Source organism: Arvicanthis niloticus, chromosome 7 (assembly GCF_011762505.2).
Source record: "Arvicanthis niloticus isolate mArvNil1 chromosome 7, mArvNil1.pat.X, whole genome shotgun sequence".
NCBI classification, from domain to species: Eukaryota; Metazoa; Chordata; class Mammalia; order Rodentia; family Muridae; genus Arvicanthis; species Arvicanthis niloticus.
Window position 1 is genome coordinate 32202583 of NC_047664.1, and position 26831 is coordinate 32229413.

The following is a 26831-nucleotide window of genomic DNA, read 5'->3' on the forward strand; positions in this document are numbered from 1 at the left end:
ACAACACCACCCTTTCCCCTGCAAGACCAAAATGTTCTTGTTGCAAAACCTCTGGATGACACAATTCATGACTCTTACAGGTATCTGGTTCCTTGGATGCTGACTCAGAGTGAAGAGGGAGGAAACCAGATGCCTGGCATAGAAAGATGTACGTTACATCTAACCACAGTAATGAAGACTGTGTGACATTGGCAGAGGGAAAGATACAGGTCTCAGGGTGTGTGTGTGTGTGCCTGTGTGTGTGGGCATGTGCACCACATGTGTGCAGTCCCCTCAGAGGTCAGAAGACAGCATCAGATCCCCTAGAACTGGAATTACAGACGGTTCTGAGCCTACATGTGGGTGCTGGGAAGCACTCCAGCCTGGCACCAGCAAGAAGTATTAGTAGGAAGGGATTATAGTAAATGGGAAATTGGTTTAAAATACTCATGATTTTCTCAGCAGCCAAGAGAATGACAGTAAAAACAAGACTGTTCTACCCATCAGATCCAGCCTCCAGCTCCCAGCCATCCTCTCTGCAGCTGTGTTTGCAAGGTGAACTCTCCACACAGGAAGCTTGTTGAGCCTCTGCAGCCACCGGCCATCCTGAACCACTCTCGTTTCCACCTCATGAGATTCCAGCCTTTCTTCCTCATGGCCCTGAGACATGTGTTTCCACTTTCCATGCTACCAAACTCTCAGGCAGAGGAGGGGAGGCAAGGCTTTGCCCTTGCAGAGCCTATAAACTGGCGTCATCTTGGAAGCCTCAGAACCCTTTGAATTCTTTGAGATCACAGTAACGTGTCTGTATCGGTAAGCAGTGTCTCCTCACACAGGCAGCATATGTGCTGAGGACAAGCTGGCCCAGGCACAGAGACACAAGCTGCTTGAATGTATAAGCCACTCTCAATGACAGTATGATTGACTAAACCAACAACTTGCTCCCTAAAATCACAGTGCATTTCTGCAGGGTTTTTTTGCCATGAAATACTCTGTGGTGTTTACACTGACTGTATCCCATAGATACACTGGCATAGGAAACTCAGCCAGCCAGTTGCTGCAGAGAATTGTATTACCAGCACATACTGCCATTATGATTTGACCTGATGCATGTGCCTGGACAGAATGAGTACCCCAGCTGCCTTACTACAAAAACCCTGGCAAAATGTCTGCTGACAACAAGGCCCCATTCCCATTCCTTCTGGATGCACATTTGCTGATGAAGCCTGAAAATAAATGGAAACATTTGTGCTGGGTGAAGACCACGGTCTATTTTGGGTTCTCTTGGCTTGTCCATTGACCTAAGGCTAGGAAAGAATATGTTTTCAAAGACTTGAGATTCTCTCCACAGGATAAGAAGTCCTGATTCATCACTTAAGAAGAACTTGTTCATTCAACATCTTTTGTTGCTGCTGCTGTTGTTGTTCAAATTAGGTCATGACTGTTCTTGGGTAAAATTTTTAAGTCTTCCCTTGCATTCAGAGTTGGTCTGCTTCAAGAAGACAATAGTCTTGGCAATCACAAAAAGGGTCAAGTCCTGTGAGATCCAAGGGCTCAATGGCCATCTTTTACAACACAGGGGCCACTCCTCAAAGACTATAGGTCTACAAACCAGCCATGTGGTTGCCTGTCTCTGTTGCAGACTGACACACATCGAGCACAGATAAATTTTGAGTAATAGCTGCTCAAAGTAGAAAACAAATTACAAAGTTCCTCAAGGGCACAAAGTGAACATTCCCATCCTAGAGGGAAGGATGAGGGCACAACAATGCAAGACAGGGTCTGAGTGAGACCAAAACTCAACAGGACAAACACCAAGCCATATAGCCTCACACTCTACACCTAATATTCATGATGACATCATCTGGACTCCAATGGGCCTGCACCTATGTTCCTCTTCCTACAACATACATGGGCTCTCTCTTAGACTGGATTCACATGTATCTTGACAGTGTTCCATGTTTCTGACATCTCCTACATCTTGGGATATACATTGCAACTCGGGTTTCACCTTTACAGCTACACACAGTGACCTCTCCTGACCTCTCTGTGGGGAATCTGATCTTGCTATATATCACCCAGCCTTGCCAGCTTTTTCTGAAGCCTCATCACAACTCTCTGTGCCCCTGTTGCTCCTATGTTCTACACACCTCCAAAGCCAGCATGAGGCAGACAGAAGCAGACAATGCAAGTTGTGCTTCCAGCTTAAGACCTGGCCTGGGCCCTTTGGACCATTGAACCACATGTTTGGTCAGGAAAAGTACTTCCTCAAGTGGTGCTTGGAGGCTCTATTTTCTTAGGACCTCTCTTTAAATATTTAGTATTTAGATTAGGATTTCAGTTTTACACCTGCAGTCCTCCAGGTATGAGATCTGCCATCAAGGCTCCCTCGCTATTGTCCTGGTGCAAAGTGAACAGTTTCTCTTCTATGGGAATATTCTCTAATAATTACAGTATCTTTGTCAGCCCTCACCCGATCATCAGTCTTAGCTATTTCATACTTTTTTCCCCTGGGCAAACTGCACATCATTCACATCTTTCTGTTCTGCTTTTTGCTTTGAATTCTCACTAGAACTCAGATTAAACACATTGAGCAGTAACCATTCCACAGCCCAAACACCATGCTGTTTTGAATTTCCTCCATCTGTTACTTTTGAATTCGTCTTCAAACGTCAGAACACAAGAAGTAGGGAGCTAGATATGTTGCCAGAGTGTGACACGGTGGCCCCTCTTTTACTTGTCAACAGAGTCCTCCCATCCCCTCTGAAGCCCCATGAGCCTTCACTCCCACAATGCCATCAAAGTTTTATTCATCACTCTCAGCAGAATGGCTAGTTAGTCTCTGCTTACAGCAGCCCATGTCTTTTCTAACCTGTAGCTCCAAAGTCTTGCATGTTCTTACCACGAATCAGTTCCTTTAATTTTTCAAATTAAAAAAAAAAAGACATTAAATACATTTTTACAATTTCCCATGGTATACAACTTTTTTAAATTGGACATAGTTCTTTAAGACATGAAATATGAGGTTCTAGAATTTATATAGATCTACAATTTAAAGGTTTGCATTTCTGATTAAATATTGGATATGATTATGTATAAATATAACCAGAGAGTAAGGCCATTTACATTTAGGAATATCATTGAAAAGAGTTCATAAATTCTTGTGTCTTGTTGGTTATCATCTTCATGGTTGGATATTTTTTTTTTCTTTCTCCCCCATATCAGACATTGGCTGGTGTACTGTGTTGGGTGCAATGGATTCTTTCTTAATTCTCCTGTATTCATCTGCACCCTTCATGAAGTTTATCCCGTTTTGTACTCTCATGGTGAGGTTGTCTTCCTTCCTCCACTGTGTATGTCACCCACCATGTATACATGTTGTCCACCATGTATGCTGTCCGCTCTGTAGGACGTCTATCGTGTATGGTGTCTACTGCGTGTGCAGTCGATTGTGTATGTTGTCTACTATGTATGCTGCTCCTTTAAGCACTGTCTGTAGAGCTGGTTTGACAGTGATGAACTGATTTACTCTGGCTTCTCTTGAACTACCCTGGTTTCTCCATCAGTTTTAAGAGATGGCTTTGCTGAGCCTAGCAATCTATTTACAGTCAGCACTTGAAATACTTCCTGGCGGTTAGGGTTGCTAATGAGAGATCTGAGAGCATTCTGGTGTCTTTGTTCATTAGCATTTCTCTTTACAGATTTTAATATTATTTCACTCTCTCTTTGTAGTTTTGGCATCTTTAGAATGTAGTACAGAGATTCTTCTTTGGCAGGTCCATTTGAAGTTCTTAATGCCTCTTCTACTTAGATGTCTGACTCTTTCCCTTGGTTTCAGAGATTTCTACTATAGGTTCACAAAGCAGGTTTTCTTTGCTTTTCATCTTTGTCTCCATTCCCTCAATTCTGTGAATTCCTACATGTGTCTTAATTGTACCCCACAATTGATAGATATTATAGTTCAAATTTTTTATTCACTGATTTTCAAATGTCACATTCCCTTCTGGTTTCCTTTGTCACTTCCTTTTGCTGGATCCAGTCTGTTGCAGAAGTCATTTTGGTTTTGTTTGTTTGTTTTTAATTAATGGAAATGTGTTTCTATTTGAGTTCTTTGAAAATTTCCATTTTCTTACTGACTATCTTACACATGCTTCTAACTTTCTACCCTGCATTTCTGACTTTCTTTTCTGTCTCAAGTTGATTTCCTTACTCCATTCATCTGCCTGTTCATATATCATCAATGTCAATCATATTTTAATATTTTAATTGTTCATTTAACATTCTATCCACTGCACAAATTTTGAACTCAGTAGCTGAAGAACTGCAGTGTGTTGAAGGACTTGTACTGCCTTGCTTTGTATGCATTTGTATGTGTTTCTGTGTTGTAATTTGCTCAGCTATTGGTTTGACTCTCTCTGCCAGTTCTACCTGGGATCCTATGGAGCTTCCCAGTATTAAAGGCCCAATTCCCAGTATCATCATTCAAGGAGAAGAAAGGAAATCATAAGCAAAACATCAAACCAAACAAGATGCACAAATACCCTTCTACTCAAATAGGAGTAAGGATGAAAGCTTAAGGGGGGAGGGCAGAGTGAGAAGACATCAAATCCCACTAACATACCACTATTGGCCAAGAACACAAACTGGAAAAGATAATGTAGAGCATGATAAATTAAAAACTATGAAGGTAGAGATATTATATGAGTGAAATGAAGGGACAGGGAAATGAAAAAAATTAAAGTTATGTAAAAGAAAGTCTAAATAGAAAAGGAAGAACATAAGCAAAAAGGAGAAGTGGGGATGGGATAGGGGTTTTCTAGGAGGGGAAATGGGTAAAGGGGATGGCATCTGAAATGTAAATAAAATATCCAATAATTTTCACATAAACAAAAATTTAAAAAAAGAAGAAAAGGAAGAACATTATGGAGAGGAAGAGGAAAGACCAGGAGATTTTAAAGGAAGAGGGGAAAGAGAGGATGAGGAGAAGGTAGGAAAAACATTGCCCAAGAATGAAAAGAAACATTAACAAAATCAGGTAAATATAAGAAGGGAAATAAAAATTAAAAGCAAACGTATTTGGAAAACAAAAATCAGAGGACTTTCATGTAGGCCAGGGAAGCATAAGCTACTTCCCTGTGACCTGGTTACAGGGAAAAGAGTCAATACTAAGAAAGAACTGACCAAAAAGAAAAAAGATTAGTATCTTTGGAATCCACAAAGGTGACAACAGACACCAACTAGTGAAAAGCACTAGTTGAACAAACCAAACATAGCTCCAACAGTGTGGCTACCAGGCAGAGGTGGGGAAGCACCAGCCTCACCCAAAAGATAAGAATAAGCCAGAGCCTTCACAAGCCCCAGATGCAGCTGCAGGTTTCAATGAGACAGTGCTTCCTCAGGCAAATGAATCACCCACAAAGCATGGCTCTGTCTTTCTATGACTCAGAGGGCACCCGCCAGGCTTAAGCCCGAGAGAGACCCTAGTTTGGACAAGAGAGCTACCCCTGAGTTGAGCCTGCCACAGCCCAGGGTTGTGACACAGATGAGAACACAAGGACAAGGAATGTTCAGAGGTAGAGCTTGTGGGAAGCTGTGTTCAGATAGTGAAGCACAGGACCCCAGTCTCAATGGCCAAATACCAATCTCATTACCTGAGATATCACTGGATTTTGACAGCCCTAAGCCTAAAGTGGATTGACTTGTAGAGCCACCATCTCCCTTTTGGTGCTGTAGAGCATGAGAAAGTAGCATTTCTTCAGCAGAGTGAGCAACACTTAGGAAATCTTCAAATGGATGGATCTGGAAAGTACAATATTAAACAAGATGGCCAAACTCAAAATACAAAATGCACAGATTCTCCCCCATGCGAAAATCCTAGCCTATTGTGTATGTGTGTGCACATACCAACAGATATAATTGTGAGGAAAACCTAAAACGCCAGAGAGGAGACTGAGAAAAGAGATCAACAGATGGTGGAACTTAAAAGTGGCAAAAAGAGCCAGGTGGTGGTGACGCATGCCTTTAATACCAGCATTTGGGAGGCAGAGGCAGGCAGATCTCTGTGAGTTCAAGGCCAGCCTGGTCTACAGAATGAGTTCCAGGACAAAGGGGAAACCCTGTCTTGGGGAAAAAAAAAAAAAAAAAGAGGAAGACTAGAAGAGATCAGTTATGGCAGAGGATGGATGAGGGAGAAGGGCCAGAGAGAATCACTAAATTTAAAAAAAAAGTCTTAATATTATCTAATTCATACACTAATTTCAATTATTAACTTAAAAAAAATGGAGCCAGGCAGTGGTGGCGCACGCCTTTAATCCCAGCACTTGGGAGGCAGAGGCAGGCGGATTTCTGAGTTCGAGGCTAGCCTGGTCTACAGAGTGAGTTCCAGGACAGCCAGAACTACACAGAGAAACCCTGTCTAGAAAAACAAACAAACAAAAAAACAAAACAAAAAAGGGGGGCAATTATGACTTATTATTATGACTAGGAGGGCCAAATAGATCAAATAAATTATACAAGAATAATACAAACGATCAGCTAGCTGCAAACTCGGTTTTGTGAAAAGCTGAACAAGATTCATGAATGCCTAATCAAGCTAACCAAAAGAATGAGAGGGCCAAGGAAAATTAGAGATACAAGGAGAGGTTACTACAGGTTCCAGTGACAACCAGAGAATTGTTAATAGTTCAAAAACATCTCTTCAAAAATGGATAAGTTCAGGTGTACTGTGGCTTTCCAAAGTTAAGCCAAGACCATAGAAACAAACAGATTTACAACAAGCAATGAGGCTGAAGAGCAATAAAACGACCCCTAGCAAAGAAAAGGCCCTTTAAGGAAGAGCCAACATCAACACAGAATGGAACACCACAAGCTCATTATACCCGATGCCATAACCAGATATTGATGCTACATAAGGATAGACCAATGTACCCGAGGATGCATTAAGATCAAACACTATGACCAAGTTGGTTTCATGCCAGGGATTCAAGGTCATTTAACATATAAGAAACAATATTGCATGTAAGTAAACATGAGGACCGAAGTCACACAATTATCTCAAAATACAAAGTTTAATATCTTTTCATCAGAAGCTTTGTAAGGCAATGGGGATCATACTTTACATAATGACAGTTATGTGTGGTCATTTTCTATGTATTGTCATTAAACACAACATTTTAGTGAGTGGGAGAAAACCGAAAACCCCTTAAGCTTAGCTGTATTCCTGTTGTTTTATGCCTCTACCTAACATGGAAAGCCTGAAATCTTATTTTATAGGCTTTGTTCTCCCTGTTGAGTCTGTTTCTGCAAGTTATCATATAGATCTAATAATGCGCTGAGCAAGACCAGAGCAGAATCTACTTATATAAGATTTCTGAAATAAAGTCCTATTTTGTAAAGTGAACAATAGAATGTTTTTAAGCTAATAGCTGTCTCTTTTTTTCTTTTCTTGGCTTGACTAATTCAATATAAAATGGTTACTCAAACTCAGCTTTGAAGTCAGCGAGGCTACTGTGTTTGAACTCATTTTTAAAGACTACATTCCCAGATCAGAATTTGCTAAGGAGATTATTAAATTTGGAGCACAAGCCCATATTCTTGGCTACTCTCTAGTTCTGAAAGGCCTAGTTTAGTGTGTGTGCTGGCGGGAACAGATGACCCGTTACCAGGAATCCATCTTCAACTTGACAAAAAGTACAATGGGAAGTTTTTACAGACAACAAATTTTAAATATAATGAAAAAACCTTCTGATTTGCAGGGAAATCATAATGCAAATTTATATCACAAATCTCAAGTAGTATTTATAATAAATTTTGTGTTTTGAAAGATGTTTATTTCAAATCAGAAAAGTTCGAAACTGCACATTTTTAATAATGAACCCTAGAAGCTATTGGGAGATAAATAGAATTGCAATGAAGAATATGGGGATATAAACATTACAGAGATAGGCATTGAAGCTAAATTAAGTGGAAAATAGGGGACGGGTAGAGAGATGACACCAAAGGGTGGGATTTTGAAAAGAATGCCAAGGCGTGGAAGTCTCCAGTAGAGCTAATAGAGAAATAGAGATATCTCAGGTCAATAAGAAGCAAAACAAACAAACAAAAGACAAATTCACCCCACCAGCAAAAAAACAAACAAAAAACATAATAAAAGAATACTACCATCTTGAGTATAACATTTAAGAAAAAATGAGTTTCCATAAAATGAAAGGAAATATGAAAATGGCCCATTTTATAGAAACATGCAATCAATTTTGCAGGGAAAATAGGAAATCTAAATCATAAACATGAAAAAAAGTATTATCAGAAACCCAGTGGAACTCAAATTAAGGGAGTTGCAGCAGTAGTCTCTATCAGACAGACGTTCAGAAAGCAGCTGCCTTGATAATACACACGTTCTTCTGCAACTTTAACACTGGAGGGAGATGCAAGAAGCCTGTTCCATGAAGCCAGAACAAGCTTGACTTTTGCAAAGCAAGTGGCTGAGTACATTACAGGAAATGAAAAGGCAAGAGCAATCGCACTGGGGATTGTCTGGGGTCGGGGGTGGGGGATGATAGAGCATCTGTCCAGCCGAAAGAAGCCCTGGGGTTTTGTCTCCAGCACTGCAAATAATGGCAAAGACCATCGCACTAATTAATGTTCCTCATTTTAAAAATCTGAAGTAAAACACTAACACAATTCAGCTGGCTCTAATGATGACATGAGAAGTAGGTTTATCCTGGAAATGGATCCACGGCTCCATGGAGAAAAGTAGATTAATGTAATCTATCACATGGCACAATGAGAAGAAGAGTCAATCCATAAAATTCAGCACTGGTTCATAATAGAATCATGCATGCTGGTAATGAGGGAAATGAGATGCCGATGCTAAGCCAATGGTAAACATTGTAACTAACCACACAGGCTCCGAAGCATCCCCATGAAAATGGATGTGTGTGCTTCCTGCCTCTGTCCTGCAGGTAGAAAATCCAGGACTGAGAGATGATGAAAGCCATGGGCTATAGGGATGTGCACAGGAGACCAGGAACTCAAATAGCACTCAAGCATGGGAGACCTGATAGCTCATTCTCCTTCCCAGATCACAACAATCGACTGACAAAATACCTTAGAAGATCAACATACCCCAAATGACTGACATCCCCCACCAGCAACTGGAAACTGCAAAGGTAAAAATCATTATGGGATACCAACAACAACGGAGCTACCCTGGTACATCTAGGAGGGGCTGTGCATGCTTTTTTACTTTTGAATGTATTGACTACTATGGGAAAACATGAAAGAAAACCTACCTAAGTCAATGTGTTTCTCACTGAAATGCCAGGGAGTCTGTGAAACTTGGTACATTCCTGGAAGTTCAAGTCAAGTAGCAAAGAGCCTAGAATAGCTAAGAAACATGTTTGCAAAGCAGACAAGTGGAAGAGCTTAAAGCTCAACTCAGTAGACTGTTGCCAAAGATGTAACTTTTCCTCAGCTGGAGACACCATGCCTTCAGTCATGCTCTCCTCTAGACACACACGTTTCTGAGTCTATTCAGCGTCAAGCCTTGCTCTCCTCTCTGAGAGCAGAACAGTGCAGGAAACCAACACAATGGTGGTTGGTGGTGACTTATCAACTACTGAGTGGCACATGAGATGACAAATAAGATATACTGCTGTCATGGATAGCTGTTGGGAGCCAACTGTCAGGAGGAAAAATCAAGGGAGTAGGAGTTACATTTTAGAGAAGGGGAGTAGAGAGGCCTGTCTCTGGTAAAGATGCAGAGAGTTACACAGTCTTCCCAGGTACCAGAAGTGGCAACAAGGAGGAACAGGGGCCACCAGTAGTGCCTCAGGATGGGAATCAGAATGGAAGGGATGGCATATACTTCTGAAACACAGCGAGCAGAAGTCTCAGCAGCAGGAAGAGACAAGTGGCAAAGCAGCCAACAGCCTTGCTGTGGCCGGTCTTGTAGACATCAACTACAAATGTCACTGAAACTAGATGCCCCAAAAGACACACCAACTGAATGTGTAAAGACATGACCCTGCTGTGATGTAACCAGGAAACTGTAGTAGAAGAAGAGATGGAGGAAGCGTGGTGAGAAAGCCTGACATTCTCCAGGAAGAGATGGACACCTCTTGGGAAAGCCTGTGTTACAACAGTGTAGACAGAACAGCCAGGGTGCACTCCAGGATGTCGGATCCAGATGTCATGATCAGAAACTCTGAGCATCTGTAAGCTAAGCAACTGGAGAAGTTTGGTCCTGCTCTGTGCAGGACCAAAGGGATCCTTCACATGACCAAGAGGAAAGGAGAGACACCTACTAAGGTGCTGAGTCTGTGCCCATGTCAAAATAAATCAGAATCACACCTCAGACTACGGGGCCTCAAGCAACACTAAACCTACTCATCGGGTTCATATGTTTATTTGCATATATATGTAGCAATAATAATTAAAGAATAAGAGGCCATGAATTTGAAAGGGAGTGGAGGAAGGGGATAAAAGAGGTGATAAAGGGAAAAGAGGGAGGGAGAATTATGTAATTATATTTCAATAAAAACAAATAAATAAAAATTTTATGGAGAAGAGAAGGTAGAAATGATAAATTTTAATTAAAAAGTTAAATTTAAAATTAAACACTAAAATTTTCCTCTGAAACTTGTACTCATGAACAAACTGAGAAGACAAGGACCAAGGAGATAACGGGCCAAATTACCCCAGGCAACTGTGAAAGAGTTAGTGTACCGGACCTACATAGAACCACTCGCAGCCAATCAGAAGCAAGCAGGTCTGTAGCCAAATAAATGATGTGAAAAGGCAAAGGGCGGAAAGAGGCAGAACACCCAGTCCTGTCCGTGACAAGCCCGCAGCAGCTGTGCGCAATCAAGGAAACGCTTCGTAAATGGCTGCCTTGTCACTCAACACCCAGCAGCTTAGCCCAAATCAAAGGGTAGCCAACATGAGAGGTAGCCAGGAAATGGAGGAGCAAGAAAATTCCCCAATGTAATCCCAGGATTGCTGAGGAAAACAACTAGGTATATCACAGATCCTCGTCTCATATACATGGGGAGAGGGGACAAATGTACATCAGGAGATCTGGCTCTCCCACAGACTTCCTGGTAGATGGAGACTGCCAGGCCTTGTGTTCTTTCTGGGAAGGCCAATCAGAGTGAGGCTGTGTCTGACTCTGGGAAAAAACAGGGGATAGGGTGTCCTGTTATCTCAGGATCCCCATACTCAGGACCTTGTCTGTCACTTGACCTGCTGTTCCTGATGGGTCCTTTGAGGACTCCAGGCCATGGTGTGGACACTGAGCCTCAGGGATCCAGCTTATTTATGTCAATACTGCTACAGCTTTCCTTGTAACTGTGAAGAGATTCTGGAAGGAAGCTGCGTCTACAGAGACTGGGTGACTACAACTGCATTGAAATAGAAAAATTGGAATGTTGAAAGTCCAGAGCCAAATTATTTGGGGGCATCTTTAGTCCCCTTGGCCTCCTTTCATGTGATATGTCACCATTTGCTCCCATTGGGTAAATCTTTTGGAATATGTGAATAGACCTCTTGTTTCCACCAACCAAAGCACTAAGACTGCTGTTAGATAGCACCTAAGGCTTACAGCAGAGTTTCTCCTGCTTTGCTGCAGCCCGCCAACCTGATGTTACCCACCTGTGGGTTTGAAAAATGGGTTGATTCATCCTTCTGCTTGTTCTGTTGCTATATAAAAAAGTTCAGTGGTCACGCACATCTTTATTCCCAGTACTTGGGAGGCAGAGGCAGGCGGAATTCTGAGTTCGAAGCCAGCCTGGTCTACAGAGTGAGTTCCAGGACAGCCAGGGCTACACAGAGAAACCCTGTCTTGAAAAACATAAATAAATAAATAAATAAATAAATAAATAAATAAATAAATAAATAGTTTAAAAAAAAACAAAAAAATGTATGCAATTGATACGTCACTGGGATATGGTTCTTGCAGATCTCTGAATCTATGTTCCCTGTTATTCACATTTGGCTCCAGAATAAATTATCTCTTCGTTTTCTTTGTGATGAGAGCTGTTTCTCTCATTGAAATAGGTACCAATGTCTCCTGTTTCTACAACAGGAACCTTGCATCTTCTGCCACTACACTTGAAGCTGGAGCAGCCTGACTTGTGAGCTGGGAGGGGGTGAAATCTCACACCCACTGTAGCTTTGGGGCAACTATCTCCATCCTCCATCCTCAGGGCCGGCTTCTGTTTCACACGGGAAATAAAAAGACTGTCCGCTAATTGAATGAGTGTAGCTAGGTCTGCTAATATTATTAAAATGCATAATCATAGTCTTCAGTATAAAGTAACAGAGTCACTGACCGGTCACAGTAGATTGGACACATTCATCTGAAACAATATAGTGCCCTCTGGGAATCAGGAGCTTCCATTTAAAGACAAGGACCCAGTAAGCTTCCATGGCCTCTGTACTTTATTATTTAGTAACTACTAGAAACACACACACTCATACACACACATACACAAAGATGTTACACTCTTGTGGGTCAGGCATGAATGCTCTAATGTTATTTTTCATACCACTCTGTGTATTTCAGAATGCCAGTGGACTGGTTCTCCCAACTTGTGACCATCTGTTTGTCTTAGACTCATAAAATGACCATGTACTTTTTCTTAAGCATGAGCCTGGGCTCTCATAGGTAGAATATAATATTTCTGAGGCTGAGGAGATACTCAGTAAAGTTGCTGATATGTTTTGTAACGTGGTAGCATGATGTGGCAGGAAGGGGTGCCTCAGCGGGCTCATAACGGAGGCATCCCCCCACAAGGTACCAGCCATATGACGGATTTAGTATAAAATGAAGTTTATTTGGGGTATGAGAAGTAGGGGTGGTAAGGGAGTGGAGGTAGAGAAAGAAAGGGGAGAGAGAAGTAGAGAAAGAGAGAAGAGAGAGAAGGGAAGAGGCCAACCAAGAACATGTGGAGAGAGGGAGAGGACAGAGAGAGAGATGAAGGGGACTGAGAGAGAGAACAGCAAGAGGGGGAGGGAAGGAGGGAGAGAAGGAAGGAGAGAGAGAGAGAGAGAGAGAGAGAGAGAGAGAGAGCAAACAGTCTTTTTATAGCAAGCCAGACTCTTACCTGACTGTTGCTAGGTAACATGTTGGGCAGAGCTTAGAAGAAATACTAACATTTTTGGTCTCACAAGCTCAAAAACTTGAGTTTGGACCACTAGAACTGCATGAAAAGCCTGGTACAGCAGTACACATTTATGGTGCCAGCATGGGAGATGGGGGAACAGAAGGTTCCAAAGAACTTGCTAGATAGCTAGTCTGGCCAATCAGAAAAATAAGGCGGAAAGCAGCATCGTCAGCCTCTGGCCTCCACGCACACACATGCACACACAAGGGCATAAATATTTGCAAAGTCAGAAATATATTTTTATATGGAAATATCTTTCAAATTAAAATGTCCCTCAAACCAGAAGCCTGGGAAAAGTATTGGTAATTATACACTAATAGCAAGGAAATGGGAGACACTTTATATTATTATTAATAATTATTATTATTATTAGAAGAAGAAGAGAAAGAAGAAGGAGGAGGAGGAGGAGGAGAAGAAGAAGTAGTAGTTGTTGTTCTAATGTAAAGACAGAGAAGTGTCCCCGTGGCTCCGATTCTGGCCTAATTACTACTTCTTTCTTCCTCCCGGGCTTGGTCCTTGCTGGCCTCTCCTGACCCAGCCAGAGTGCACAAAGTGGACTGATATGTACATAGCTCTGTGTCCACATGGCTTTGATTTGAAGAAAAGATGAATCGCCCCAGAGCTGGTAATCTGATCTTTGTCCTTCTGCTGGTAAACAGTTAAAAGATGCTCAGTGCATTCCCAACCTCTTGAAATGAGAGTAGCAAACAAAAGAGACCAGGAGGGGCCTGGCTCCAAGAGGGGAAGCCATTCATCACCTTCAGGGAAAGGAATGTAAATAGGTTCAGATTTAGTCTCTGGTCCTCCCTAAGCAGAAGGGTTGGGGGGCACTCAGAAATACTCACCTTATTTTGGTGAGTGGGCTAAGGGTCAGAGGTCAACAGGGCTGCTCCAACAGGGCCACACAATGAGAAGCTGTTTAAAATCAGAATTCTTTTCACTCTAATTTTCCAAAGCAAAAGAGTCAACCCAGCAGCTGGTTTCTGGTGGGGTCCTCTGTGTGTGTCCTGACTCTTTGTCACGGAGCAATCCCAGCAGTTACAGATCAGGAAACACAGAAGCTGTCTCCAGGGCTGTGGACTCCAAGTGGCAGGGTTTCTCATGCCATCATTACCAAGGGATGCCTCTCCACCTTGGGGAAGGCTGGGGGTGGATGGCTGGTCAGCTGTGAAATGGACCTAGGATGGTTCATTTCACATGAGTGAAATGTGGGCTTACTGTGGGCAGGACAGAGACTGCTAACTTCTGTGGTCAGCAGGGAGACTGGACACATCTGGTCAACCTGTGGCTTGAAGCTTGGACACTGTCATCAGAGGGAGTATAAGGGAGCTGGGCACACAGCTCCATCCAGCTGCAGGGGCTGGCTGGCTGTGAGAGGTAGTGTTTTCCAGGACAATGACAATTGTACAACCTCTGCCGTGGCTGCTGCAGGCAGGGATTGCTGGTCACATGGGTACCGCTGAAATTTCCAAGGGTTCACATGTCCTTGAACAAAGATTTGTACAAGGAGTGAAAATAGGAACAGAGGAAGAAATAGTTCACTAAAGGTACTTCTGAAAGAAGAGGAGGACCAGGGCTGGAGAAAGGTCAGACAGAGGCTCACAGGCACAGTGCCTGGGACATTAGTAGATCTCACACTTTTTCTATACGTTCTGTTCTGTGTCCGCTTTCAGTAGAGAAGAAATCCCAGTCTGGACTATTTTATATGTTAATTTTGACCTCATTCATCTCCCCAAGCCTCCATCCATACCTCAGCCCCCACTGTGCCCAAGGACAATGTGAAACAAAATGAAGAGTCACTTCCCAAAGCTGAGGGCGGCCCAGACACCTCCAGGAGCCCGCTATTACCAGAATTGTTAGGGGCAGAACCTGGTTCCTGGCAGCCCTAACACTCTAGGCTTGGGCACTCGTCTTCAATGGATCAGTTAAAGAAATAAGTAATGGGAGGGTGGGAAGATGTCTCAGTGGATAAAGTGTTTACTGTACAAGCGTGAAGATCTGAGTGTGAATCCCATCTAAAAGCCAGGCACCTGTAAGCACAGAACACAGCCCTGGGAGATGAAGGTGCTCTCTGGCCAGCCATTAGCTGAAACAGTGAGCTCCAGGTTCAGTGGGAAACCACTTCCGAAAACAGAAGGTGTTGGAGGTGGGGGGGGGGGGGGATATTGAAATGGCTCATCAGGTAAAGGGGCTTGTAGCACAAGCCTGACAACCTGAGTTCAATCCCCTAAATTGACTCCACAAAGTACATGAGTACCATGGCTTGCTCATGTACACACACACACACACACACACACACCCCATAAATGCACACAGTCAATAATAAATACAGTGGGAAGTGATAGGAGATGACCTTCAATTTCTACCTCTGGCCTGTATAGGCAAGCATGTACATAAACAGAGAGAGAAAGAGAGTGGGGACAGAGAAGGACGGGGAGAGGGAGAGAGGGAGGAGAAAGGAGAGAAAAAGGGAGAGAGACAGACAGAAAATTAGTACAACGCTAAGAAAGGAGATGAATTAGCCCGGCAGTGGTGGCTTACGCCTGTAATACCAGCACTTGGGAGGCAGAGGCAGGCCGATTTCTGAGTTTGAGACCAGCCTGGTCTACAGGACAGCTAGGGCTACACAGAGAAATCCTGTCTCAAAAAAAAACCAAAAAAAAAAAAAAAAAAAAGAAAGAAAGAAAGAAAGAAAGAAAGAAAGAAAGAAAAGAAAGAAAGGAGATGAATTGAACGTGGCCCCAATGGGAAGAGAAAAACATAAAGCAATTCAGCTACATCCTCCCACCCCTAGTTTATCTTCAAATCCTGACATGAAGTTTCAATTTAAATACCGAGCAAGAAGCATGCAGACCTAAGTGGTCCTGGCCAGGGGTGGTCCTGCCCAGCATTGAGCAGTATTGTCTCAGGCCCCAGCCTCTTCTGCATGGTTACTGACAAGTTGCTAGAACTATGGGAGATATCTTTCAAGTCTCTCCTCCTCTGGCATTAGCATTTTCCTTCTCTCAGCAAGAGAGCCTGGGGAAATTCTAGTTTGGGGGAGACCACGGTTTTACTAGACTGATGGCCAAAGGGAGACCCACAGTGTCTCTGTAGAATACCTTCATTCCTGCCAGGATGGTTAGAGATGGCTTCGCTGGTAGGGGATAAGAGAGGGGCAGGGCAGCCAAGCTGTCTCCTGACACCAACACTCAGACTAGAGAACACTGGGAAATGAGCCAGGGCCTCGGGAACTTTTGAATTGTCTTATTGCACATTGAAGGAAAACCCAACTAAATGTGCTTTTGTCGGCAACTGCCAGCATGTACCCTTTCCTAAGCGGTCACAGGCAAGATGGCCAGTGCCCCCATGATAAGCATCTTAGCATATGTTTTACACTGTTTGCCAGGATGGATGGGTAGGATGCCAACAAAGTGCCACAGCCCACAAGACCTGAACAGCAAACAATTTAGTCATGGTTCTGAATGCTCTGAACCTCGATGATGGAAGTTCAAGGTGACTTCAGGGTTACTTCCTTTGAAGGTACTGAACTGTAGCCTCTTCCCTGGCTCTTTCCCCTCTGTATGTCTGTGCACTAAGTCTCCCCATTTTACAAGGATACCTGGCACCCTGGAATAGAGTCCGTCTCCTCCAGCCTGTCTTCCTCTTTACTTGATCACATCAGCAAAGACCTTCTTCCTAAAGGAAGTCATACTCACAGGACCTTATAACACACAGTTCAACCATCACATTTTTTCCAAATTGCCTTTTAGTGTTGTGAGGGTAATTCTTTAAAATTTTTAAATAATTATTTTACACTTATTATTTTGTATATATGAGTGCTCTGCCTGCACGTATGTCTGTGTCCCACATGTGTGCCTGGTGCCTGAGGAGCTGGTGAGCCCCTATTTGGGTGCTGAGAATCTCAAATTCAGGTTCTCTGCAAGAATAGCAAGTGCTCTTACCCACTGAGTTAAAAGCCTACAGTTAGCCTTCTTGAGAGCTCTGTATCCCAGGCAAGAAATCATCTAAATTTCCCCTCAGTGGAGTGCCATTTTAAAACAATAGCCATCATCTTTTTTGGCTTATGAATGGATTTTTAAAAACTGAAAATTAGTTCTTAAGTAAATTAACTATATATAACATCATATATATGATGATCATATTATATATATATATAATATGATATATATATATATATATATATATATATATATATATATATATATATCATCAATTATTAGATGTTAGGATTGTGTACCAAATCCATTCGTAAGTAAATTAGCTACATATGTCAATTAGATGTTAGGGTTATGTATCAAAATTTACTAATGATACATCCCTGTATCAACTGGAATTTACTGAAGTGCCAGTGAGGATACACATTCAAGCTGCAATACGATTAGCTGCCATAGTGGTTCTCACTGCTCCTAACACTGTGAGCCTTTAATACAGTACCTCATGTTGTGGTGACCCCAAATCATAAAATTATATTTTGTTGCTACTTCATAACTGTAATTTTGCTACTGTTATGAATCATAATCTAATTTTTAGAGATAGAGGTTTGCCAAAGGTGTCCCAACCCTGAGGTTGGGAACCACTGAGCTAGAGCCACACCTGACAAGGTCCATTTCAGCCGACTGTGAGCATCTTCCTAGAGGACAATGTCATGAGCAGGTAGAGGTAACGCATATTTAGAAGCAAGAGCATAGGGGTCTGAGCCTCCACATAGTCACATCCTTAATGTGTGTCTTTCCTGGACTCTTAGAGACTTTGTGTAACACACAAAATGGACAAGAGCTTGTTCTGAGGAGTAAAAACCAGTGCTAACATATCCCATGTGGTGGTGTATTGCTTATTTCTGGTGATACCCATTGGTCCTTGGGCACCTGGGAAAATCAGACTGCACACCATGACGGGAACCAGACAATCAGGATCTGCATGGATTAGCAGGCACTGTGTAGAGGCAGAGGGCTCTGTCATCTCATTACTAGCGCCATGTGTCAGAATCAAATCAGCCGCAGACCTGCAATTCAATTACTTGTCTTGTTTTTTTATTCAATCATTTCCTCCTTTCCTCAGTAAATTTAATTTTTTTCTCTTTCTAATGAAGCTCTTAGGAAAAAAAAAATAATAATTGGATCATTGCTTTATTTTAATGAGCATGATTAAGCAGTGATGGAAAAGACCAGCTGGAAGGCAGGTTCAGTGGGCTCACCTTAAGGAAGGCGATGATGACTGCGAAGTCCTCCCCAATAGTGATAAGATGGGACCCACAGTCCTGAAAATGTATCAGCTGGGAACCTACATGGACCAAGGAGGCAAGACTGGAAGGATATACGTTATCGCACCCACATCTTGAAAACAAACAACAGCTCAACCAAACACTTCAAGGGCTCTCTTCAAAGCAAAGCAAAATCCATCTAGAGAACAGTGTATCCCATACGAATTTATTCCAATGAAACACATTATTTCAAATTGCCACAGTTCAGTCTTCCCTCTCTAGACAAGGCCTGGTTTCATCACCTGTCTCCATGCCTACATGGATGAGGCTTGGCACTCCGCACTTCCTGGGCTCTTCAGCAGTTCTTGATCTACGGTGGAAGGCAAGTATGTTTGCCCTAATTTTTGGAAGTATCTGAGAAACTGTGAATTTTCATTGAACGCCATTCTGATGTAACTGTGATGCCCCCTCTTGCCCAGCTGCCTTCTACTCTGGTGTCTCATAGTTCTCCATCTCAGTGATGGAGTGTTCTTGCTGATGTCAGTTTCCCTGCCTTCAACTTCGTTATGTAGATGTTTGTAAGGCCATGAATAGCACACACTGGGCCACGCCCCTTGTTAGTCACATGGCTTTACAGACCTAAGCCTGACAAAGAAACTGAATATTTGGGCTCTCAGAACATTAGGAGCTCAACAGCTTTCTGAGATGAGATAGTTTGCTCACTTAACTTGCTTACTGAAATACCACAGTCCTAAGAGGACAAGCTACCTCTGGGAAGTATGAGGCAGGACCGTGTAGATCCTCATCTGAATCTCCTTTTGCTGATTGTCAGCAGTTTGGACAGAACTGGTATGGACCCTCTTCTATTCCTACTGAACACTGGACATCAGTAAACCATCCAGAAGATTCCAATGGCATTATCCACATAAGCAGACTTTCTCTCTACCTCCTAGTCAGTGATGAGGGAAGGACTGGGTTTGGGATCTACTCTAGGATAAAACTCTTCCTTTGAGGTTCACATATGAAGCAAGGGAGACAATTGCACAGGGAATCTCAAGATATACCTTTAAAGTTGTGTGAGAGATAAAACACACCTGGCACACAGTTGGCTTCTTGATACGTGCATAGGTCTCACTGGCTTAAGATTTGATGTTTCAAGACTAAAATAATGAAGGATAAAAATGTAGAGGAAGTCATTCTAGATGAAAAGAAACTAAAGAGTTATGACATTCGCCTGCAATGTAGGGTTTTAGTCCAGATCTTGGGTTTTATTAGAATATATACAAAAGACATTTTTGTGGAGAAAAGAAAACATTTGGATCAATACTAAATTTCTTAGTCGTGATAATGACCTTATAGCTATGTAAGAGAATGCACTTGGTGAGGCATTTACTCTGGAAGAGTTAGAATCTCTGTCTATGTAAGTAGTTTTATAAAAGTGTGCATGTGTGAAGGGGAGAGAGCAATAGAGAGACAGAGAGAAAGTAGATGCGTATTAACCTTGGCTGGACTCAGGTGAATGGCTATGGTGGAAAAATATAGTTAATATTTCATCATTTTACAGGCTTCAAAATGAAAAGCTCGAGATAAAATCAACATTGAGTCGAAGTCTTACCTGAGGAAGGAAGTGAATTCCATCTGCCCAGTGGCCCAGAGGCCACGATCATCGAATGGCCTACTAGAGCTGGTCTGAATGGCTCCCCGCCTCAATGGCAGTTGAGGGCAAGACATAAGTTGGAGAACTCTGAGAGAAACTGAGCTTCATGAAGTCTTCTCCATCCATCGATAAAGGCCCCATGAGGCTCCTCTTCCCTCACCCCCACCTCCAAAGGTAATAGCATTAAAATGTGCCCTCCACTCATTTCCACTCCCCAGAGAACAAGGCTTGTGTCTGCAGTAGATGTTGTCTGTGTTGCTGCTCCCTCACTGCATAGCCTTCCAAACAAACGGTCCAGGGAGGCCTTTTCTTCATGTGACCTAGATATCCCTGGTAAACTTGGGACAGATGACTACTTTTCCTGGGTGGTGCAGGGACACTTCCACTTTTTCTAACAGTTCACTCTGCTTCCTGATGTTACAGATGTTTATCTCTCCATGTGACAGACCTGTGCCTCCAAGATGAGTGGGTAGCAAGGGGTCCATGATCCGTTTGTAAAATATGGGCCATCTAAGTCCTAGTCAGCACTACATTACTGATAAATCAATTCCTGAAAGTATTCATCCAAACGTTTTCTTTTCTCCACAAAATGTCTTTCATCAAAGTAATGCTTTTCTTGACAGAACCGAAAACGTCTCTGCCTTCACATCACAAAGATTATCATTTATGTGGAAAGTGTCAAATACCAATTCCCATGATTGTCACCAGTATTTAGGGGTGAAATTTTCTCTTCTCTAAAATGACACTCATCCAGACCAAACCTTGAACAAATTTCAAGTCAATGTCCCTTATAAATTTGATGCTGGCCGGGCGGTGGTGGCGCACGCCTTTAATCCCAGCACTTGGGAGGCAGAGGCAGGTGGATTTCTGAGTTCGAGGCCAGCCTGGTCTACAGAGTGAGTTCCAGGACAGCCAGGACTATACAGAGAAACCCTGTCTCGAAAAACAAAACAAAACAAAAAAAAAACAAAAACAAAAAAAAAAAAAATTTGATGCTGGTAAAAACATAGCCTAAAGAAACACCCCTAGACCTAATATACCTTCTCTGCTACTGGCTACAATTGGGTAGATATAATCAGTTATTGCATTCTTTCCTGGTAGGGGATGGGGGAGGAACATCTACTGCCTAAAATGTGAGTCTTGAGCAGCAACACAGAGAGACTGGAAATTGCTCCGCTCCTCCTGGCATTATCATCTTTATTTCTAGGTCTACTCCCACTATTTGAGTATCATGGTCTCTCCTGGAGTTTTTTGCTTTCTTCTTTTGCCATCTCAAATCTCTCAGCATCTATTGCTTGTTTTAAGGAATAAAACCAAGATTCCCATGCTCTACTGTCTTTTCACACTTGGGCACGGATTCCTCTCTTTCTTCTATATTGTTCCAGGAAGCAGTCCCGCTGGGCAGCCTATCTACTGGCATCACCATTTCCCTTCATGTGTGTATAGCATGAACACATATAGTAGGTATCTATTATGTGCCTGATGCTGGTGTATAATAGGAACATAAGAGAGTTTCTTCTAGATGAGAGAAACAAAATACAGAAATACAAGCCAACTCAACAGTTTAGGAGATCGCATATTTCATAAAGAAGGCAAAATGAATAATGGGACAGAGGTTTTCTAATGAATAGGTAAGTAGAAAGTTTATAATGAGGGTTGTTAGCTAAAGGCCAGGAATTGGGGTCAAGAAGGAAAATTAGAGGAAGACAAGAGGGCTAGCAAAGTCTGATGACACTTGTCAGTGGCAGCAAGGCCCGAGATGCAGTGGGAAGCCCAGGGACAGTGTAACACACAGAGATGAGGTTATGTGGAGTCTCTGGTCCTGGCTGGAGAATGAGGTCAAGAAGGGGCAGAGGAGCAAACAGCTTAATCAGGTAACTCTTCCCATAGAATAGGCAAAGACAGATGTGGCCAAGGCTGTGAGTCCATCTGAGATATACTCTACAAACAGAACTCAGATGGTAGGATTAGCTATGGGACAAGGGACACTGAGCCAATAAATCCTAGATTGTGGCCTCTAGGGAGAGCCTGAGAGAAGACCTAGGGGAGAGTATGCTACAGGAGAGCCTATGGCTGAAGGTCCAGTGGGCAGGCAAGTCAGACACCTGGGCACAGCTGGAAGAAAGTCCGCCCAGGTGAGGCTGAGTGCTAACAGGCTGACCTGAAATGTGAACCTTTGAGGAGGGGAACTGGCAATTGTGTGGCTAGCTGGGGTAGAGCGAGTTATGAATAGGTGGGATATGAGGTGACGATAAGACACAGATGGATGAGCAGGGTAAACTCTCACTCAGAAACACTGCTTCTGGAAAATGTTTCCTAACATCATGCATGGAGAGAGAGAGAGAGAGAGAGAGAGAGAGAGAGAGAGAGAGAGAGAGAGAGAAACAGACATACACACACAGAGGCACACAGACACACAGATACACACACACACACACACAGAAGCACACGGAGACACCCCCCAGAGATATACAGACACGCAGAGACAGACACAAACACAGATATACACACACAGAGGCACACAGACATACATTCATACACACAGACACACAGATACACACACACACAAACACAGGATTGATCTATGTGCAGCTAAACCCCTGCTTGCTCAAGGGTAGTTGTGATTGACAGACTCAACCCAGTGTTGAGTTCTTGACACTATCTGAACATGAACTTGACACCCACTCTTCCACCTCCACCTCTGGCTGGAATCATCTGACAGCATTTGTCTTGCAAATTAAACAAAGCACTCCAAAATATATTAAGAACTCTCAAAACTCAACACAATTAAAGTTAAAGAAAATAAATTTGGAAGGACTTGGGCATTTACCGGAGAGAATATACAAATGGTATCCAGTCACATAAGAGGCAATCAGTATCAGTCACTAAGGAAATTAAAGGGGAATGCCCTAATGTAGCTGTTGGAAAGGCTAAGGTCAATGCTGTTGCATATCATGAATATCAAAGACTGAGAAAGGCAGCGGACAGCAGTCTCTCCTAACATAATGCTGGTGGGAACCTAAAATGGTCGATCCATTCTTAGAAACAGGCTATCCCTACAACCCAGAGACTCCTTCAACAGTCGATGGGACGCAGGGTACACTAGACAATGGATGCTATCAAAGATAAAAGAAAATGGATTTTCATCTACACCACAGAATGCATCCGGAGAACTGAACGCTGTAGGAATGAATCCAGTCTTAGTATGTGTGATTTCCTTTATACAACCTTCTAGAAAGGACAGAAGTGCACCAAGGAGGTTAGTGGTTGCCAAGGGTTGGGGTGGGGAGTAGGGCAAACAGAACGCATAGTGAGGGGCAGTGAGGAATCGGGGTCTGTGTCATAAATGTCCCATAAACCTATAAACAGGTTAGAATTTGTAGGAAATAAAATTGTGCACATAACTCAGTATCAATAGATAGGGCAGCTGTTAGCCCTCACCAGAGAAGCTTCTGTGTGCCGTGCACAGCAGGAAATACAGAGACTCAAATGACAGTGTAGAGCTTAAGTCCCCGAGGAGTATTCAGCCATAAATACAACTTCCCTATCACACTTCTCCCCGAGGCTTAGGGAACGTCATGCTAGGTTGACCCTGCTCCAGTGGATGGAACCACTGGATTGCTAATTGGATTAAGTGGGTTACTAAAGAAAATAAAAGAACAGGGTGGGGAGGGAGAAGGGGTGATTGGAAGAGGTTAGGGGGGCATAGAGGGTGAATATGATCAAGACACGTTTTATGCACATAAGAAATTCTCAAAGAATAAGTAAGGACAATTAAAATTACAGGGAAATACAATCTTTGCAGCCACTTGTTCAAATCATCACTAAACAGATGGATGTGTCGAGTTTATCTCAACAAGATCGCTTCCCTCATTTCTTAGTTATTTTGCTTTGCCTCAACTAAAATAAGTGGCACTTTTGCACCACACAGAAGAGAGTCTGCCTCGGTGCTGGAATGCTAGAGGGACAGAAGCATGCTGTTCTCATGATCTCAAAATTAAAGTCCCAGAGGTAATGAACCCAGGATAGTCGAGTGTTCACAGGCACATGGAGCACTCCCCTTCTGACCATACCTGGCTCTTCTCTAGTTCTGAGGTAGTCAGCAAAGACCTCTACCGGGACTCAGCTTCCTTATGTGCACAATGAATCCTAATGCATACAATGGTTGTAGGGCCTGTGCACATGTGGCGTGACTAACGGCTATCATTCTCCATCTCATAGCGACAGTGATCTCCTGTGCCTCCATTCAACAGCAGCCCTTGTGAGGCAGGGCCTGCCTATCCCTACACCCAGACTTCCACCAACACATCATGTCTAAGCCAATTGCCTGTGCAATCTGATCTCACCATAGGAAAGGGTCTAGGCCCAGCTCTGGCGCATCCCATTTGGGTTTGATTAATGAGGCTGCGGAGGGTCTTTGGGCTAGCATTCTCTGAGACATTCTTTCCAGCACTAGAAATGCCAACTATCTCTGTTTTTCTTGGGGGAGGAGAGAGGAAATGGTCTGCAGCTAAAAACAGAGACTCACTTATTTTAATAAATTGTCGTGAAAAGTAAAACAAACGTGACCCAGATCGTAAAGGGTGAGCCCGAGGCAGGAGGCGCCAGCAAAAAGAGAGCAAGAAAAAAAAAAAAAACACAAAGCATCTCTCCACAGTGAGGCCAGTGGTCCAGGCAGCTGTGGGGAATGCATCTTTTTAAGGAAATCAGTTCATCTATGCTGCAGCATGCTTGGCATTAGGCAGGGACACATCACAGAAAGTGGGAAATGTTACATATGTAGCTACAAGAAACTATAAAAACTGGGCTTTGAGGAGGTAGCTCACTGTGTGATGTGTCTGCCACACAGGCATAAAGACCTGAGCTTGGTCCTCAGTACCACACATGCAGCAGGGCATGGCAGAGGGAGCCTATAGCCCTAGGAAAGGAGGAGACAGGAGGATCCCTAGGGCTTGCTGGCCAATAGGTTAGCTAATTGGACAACTGTAGGTTCAGTGAAAAATCTTGTCTCAAAACACAAGGTGGAGAACATTAGAGAAAGGTGCCTGACAATGACTGCTGTTCTCTACACGTATGTGCAACTATGCACATGCATAATCTATACACATGCGTGCGTGCACACACACACACATAAACCCTACAATAATGAAAACAAATTGGAGCTGGAGAGATGACTCAGGGGTCAAGAGTGCTTGCTGACCTTACAGAGGACCTAAGTTGGGCTCCCAGTCTGCACACCGTGCTCAGAATCAGTTGTAACTCTAGCTCCTGGGGATACAACCACTTTGGGCAAGCGTGCATGTGTGCATATGTGCGCCCACATGTATACACAGAGAGAGACACACACATACACATTTTAAAATATATAAAAATAAAAATTGTGAAAACCAACAAGATCCCCATACTTAATTACCTGAGCAATAACAAAGGTAATTATTCACCACAAAAAAAAAGTTATAAGACCTATGTCTGGCAGGGGAATGTTCAACTCTATTCGTGATAAAAGAGTCGAAAGCAGAAAGAAGTGAGATAGTTTAATTGCCTACAAAAGCATTCAAATGATAGCCGTGTGTGTGTGTGTGTGTGTGTGTGTGTGTGTGTGTGTGTGTGTGTAGAGAGAAGGAAAATACAGAGATGTTGTCTATGGCCACTGTACCAGGCAATAGTGCCCTCAGCTTCCTATTTGCCCATGACCAGCTTCATACCATTGATCAGTAGTTCTTGGAGTCCACAGGTGAGTGAAAGTACCTAGCGCCTGTCTTTTGTGCCTGCTTCACTTCACTTGACACAAAGACCCCTGATCGGGTAGCTGCATCATACAACAAACAGTTCTACTTAAAACTTCCTGCCAAAACTGCTTCTCCGTAATAGCTTTGCTAATGTTTGCTCCCTCCAACAGTGTGCAAGCACAGCATTCTGTATCCTCGCCAGCCCTTGTTATCATCAGTCTTCTTGATAGGAACCATCCTACCTGGCTTTAACTATATTTTAAAGTGATTTAACAATACAGTGCACATCGTTCTAAAGAAAAAGAAAAAAGAAAAACAGGAAACGAGAACCACCTGTCAAAGGGAAAAGGGATCAAAATACCAAAGAAAGAAGCAAACAGATCCAGGTATGGTTTCTCAGGGACTCCAGGCAGAAGCATGGCCTAGACAGCAGCAGGCAAGAGATCTCTGCTCTCCACACAGGAGGAATGGTTTCTATGCCAAGCTACATGAAGGCAGGCTGTGGCCAACCAGCATGCAACTGGCCTTTCTCAAAAAATATTAATGTGTCAAGCATTAGTTTAAAAATAATGATACTGTATGAACAGTGACCAGGGCAACACTTGCCCGGTTGTCTTAACCATTTTGTTTGTCCTGTAAGATGTGAGATATGCATGTGTTGGGAGGAGGGGTCACATGATGAGCCAAATGCCCATCATGGCAGAGTGCTGTGGACAGCTCAAGCCAGCTTCCCACATGTACTTAGGGCCATATGAGGCATCTGTGCCTTTCAAGTCCTTTAGGCAGAAGACTTCTGTGTGAACAAATTTTAAAAAAAAAAAAAAAAAAAAACAAAACAAAAACAAAAAAAAAAAAACTTAATGCACAGAAAAAAATGACCAAAAGAAACACCTCTAATTGAAATTCTGTGTCCAATGTTACTTATCACAGTATGTTTAGAAATAACCCAACATTTTGGGTTCTTTCAAGCCATTTAGAAAACGCTTACCAGGAACTGCAAATGCCTTGGTTAGATATTTATGGTCTTGTGTTGAATTATAAAACAAAGACTAGAACTGCTTAGATAGAGTAGGTTTAATTGTACAGTCATCAAAATAGAA

At 42.8% G+C, this 26831-nt stretch overlaps 1 protein-coding gene and 1 long non-coding RNA gene across 2 annotated transcripts in view; one reads left to right on the forward strand and one right to left on the reverse strand.

The window, feature by feature from the left end:
• Positions 1-3347, forward strand: part of Pkd1l1 (polycystin 1 like 1, transient receptor potential channel interacting) — a 126512-nt gene extending 123165 nt beyond the window's left edge. Inside the window, exon 57 of the mRNA XM_076938139.1 lies at positions 81-3347. Coding sequence (XP_076794254.1) covers positions 81-113 — 33 coding nt within the window. The 3' untranslated portion in view covers positions 114-3347. The remainder of the gene's footprint in view (positions 1-80) is intronic.
• The window catches only part of LOC143443055 (uncharacterized), a 136968-nt gene that overhangs the window by 25266 nt on the left and 84871 nt on the right, over positions 1-26831 (reverse strand). The gene's annotated exons all lie outside the window — the stretch shown is intronic.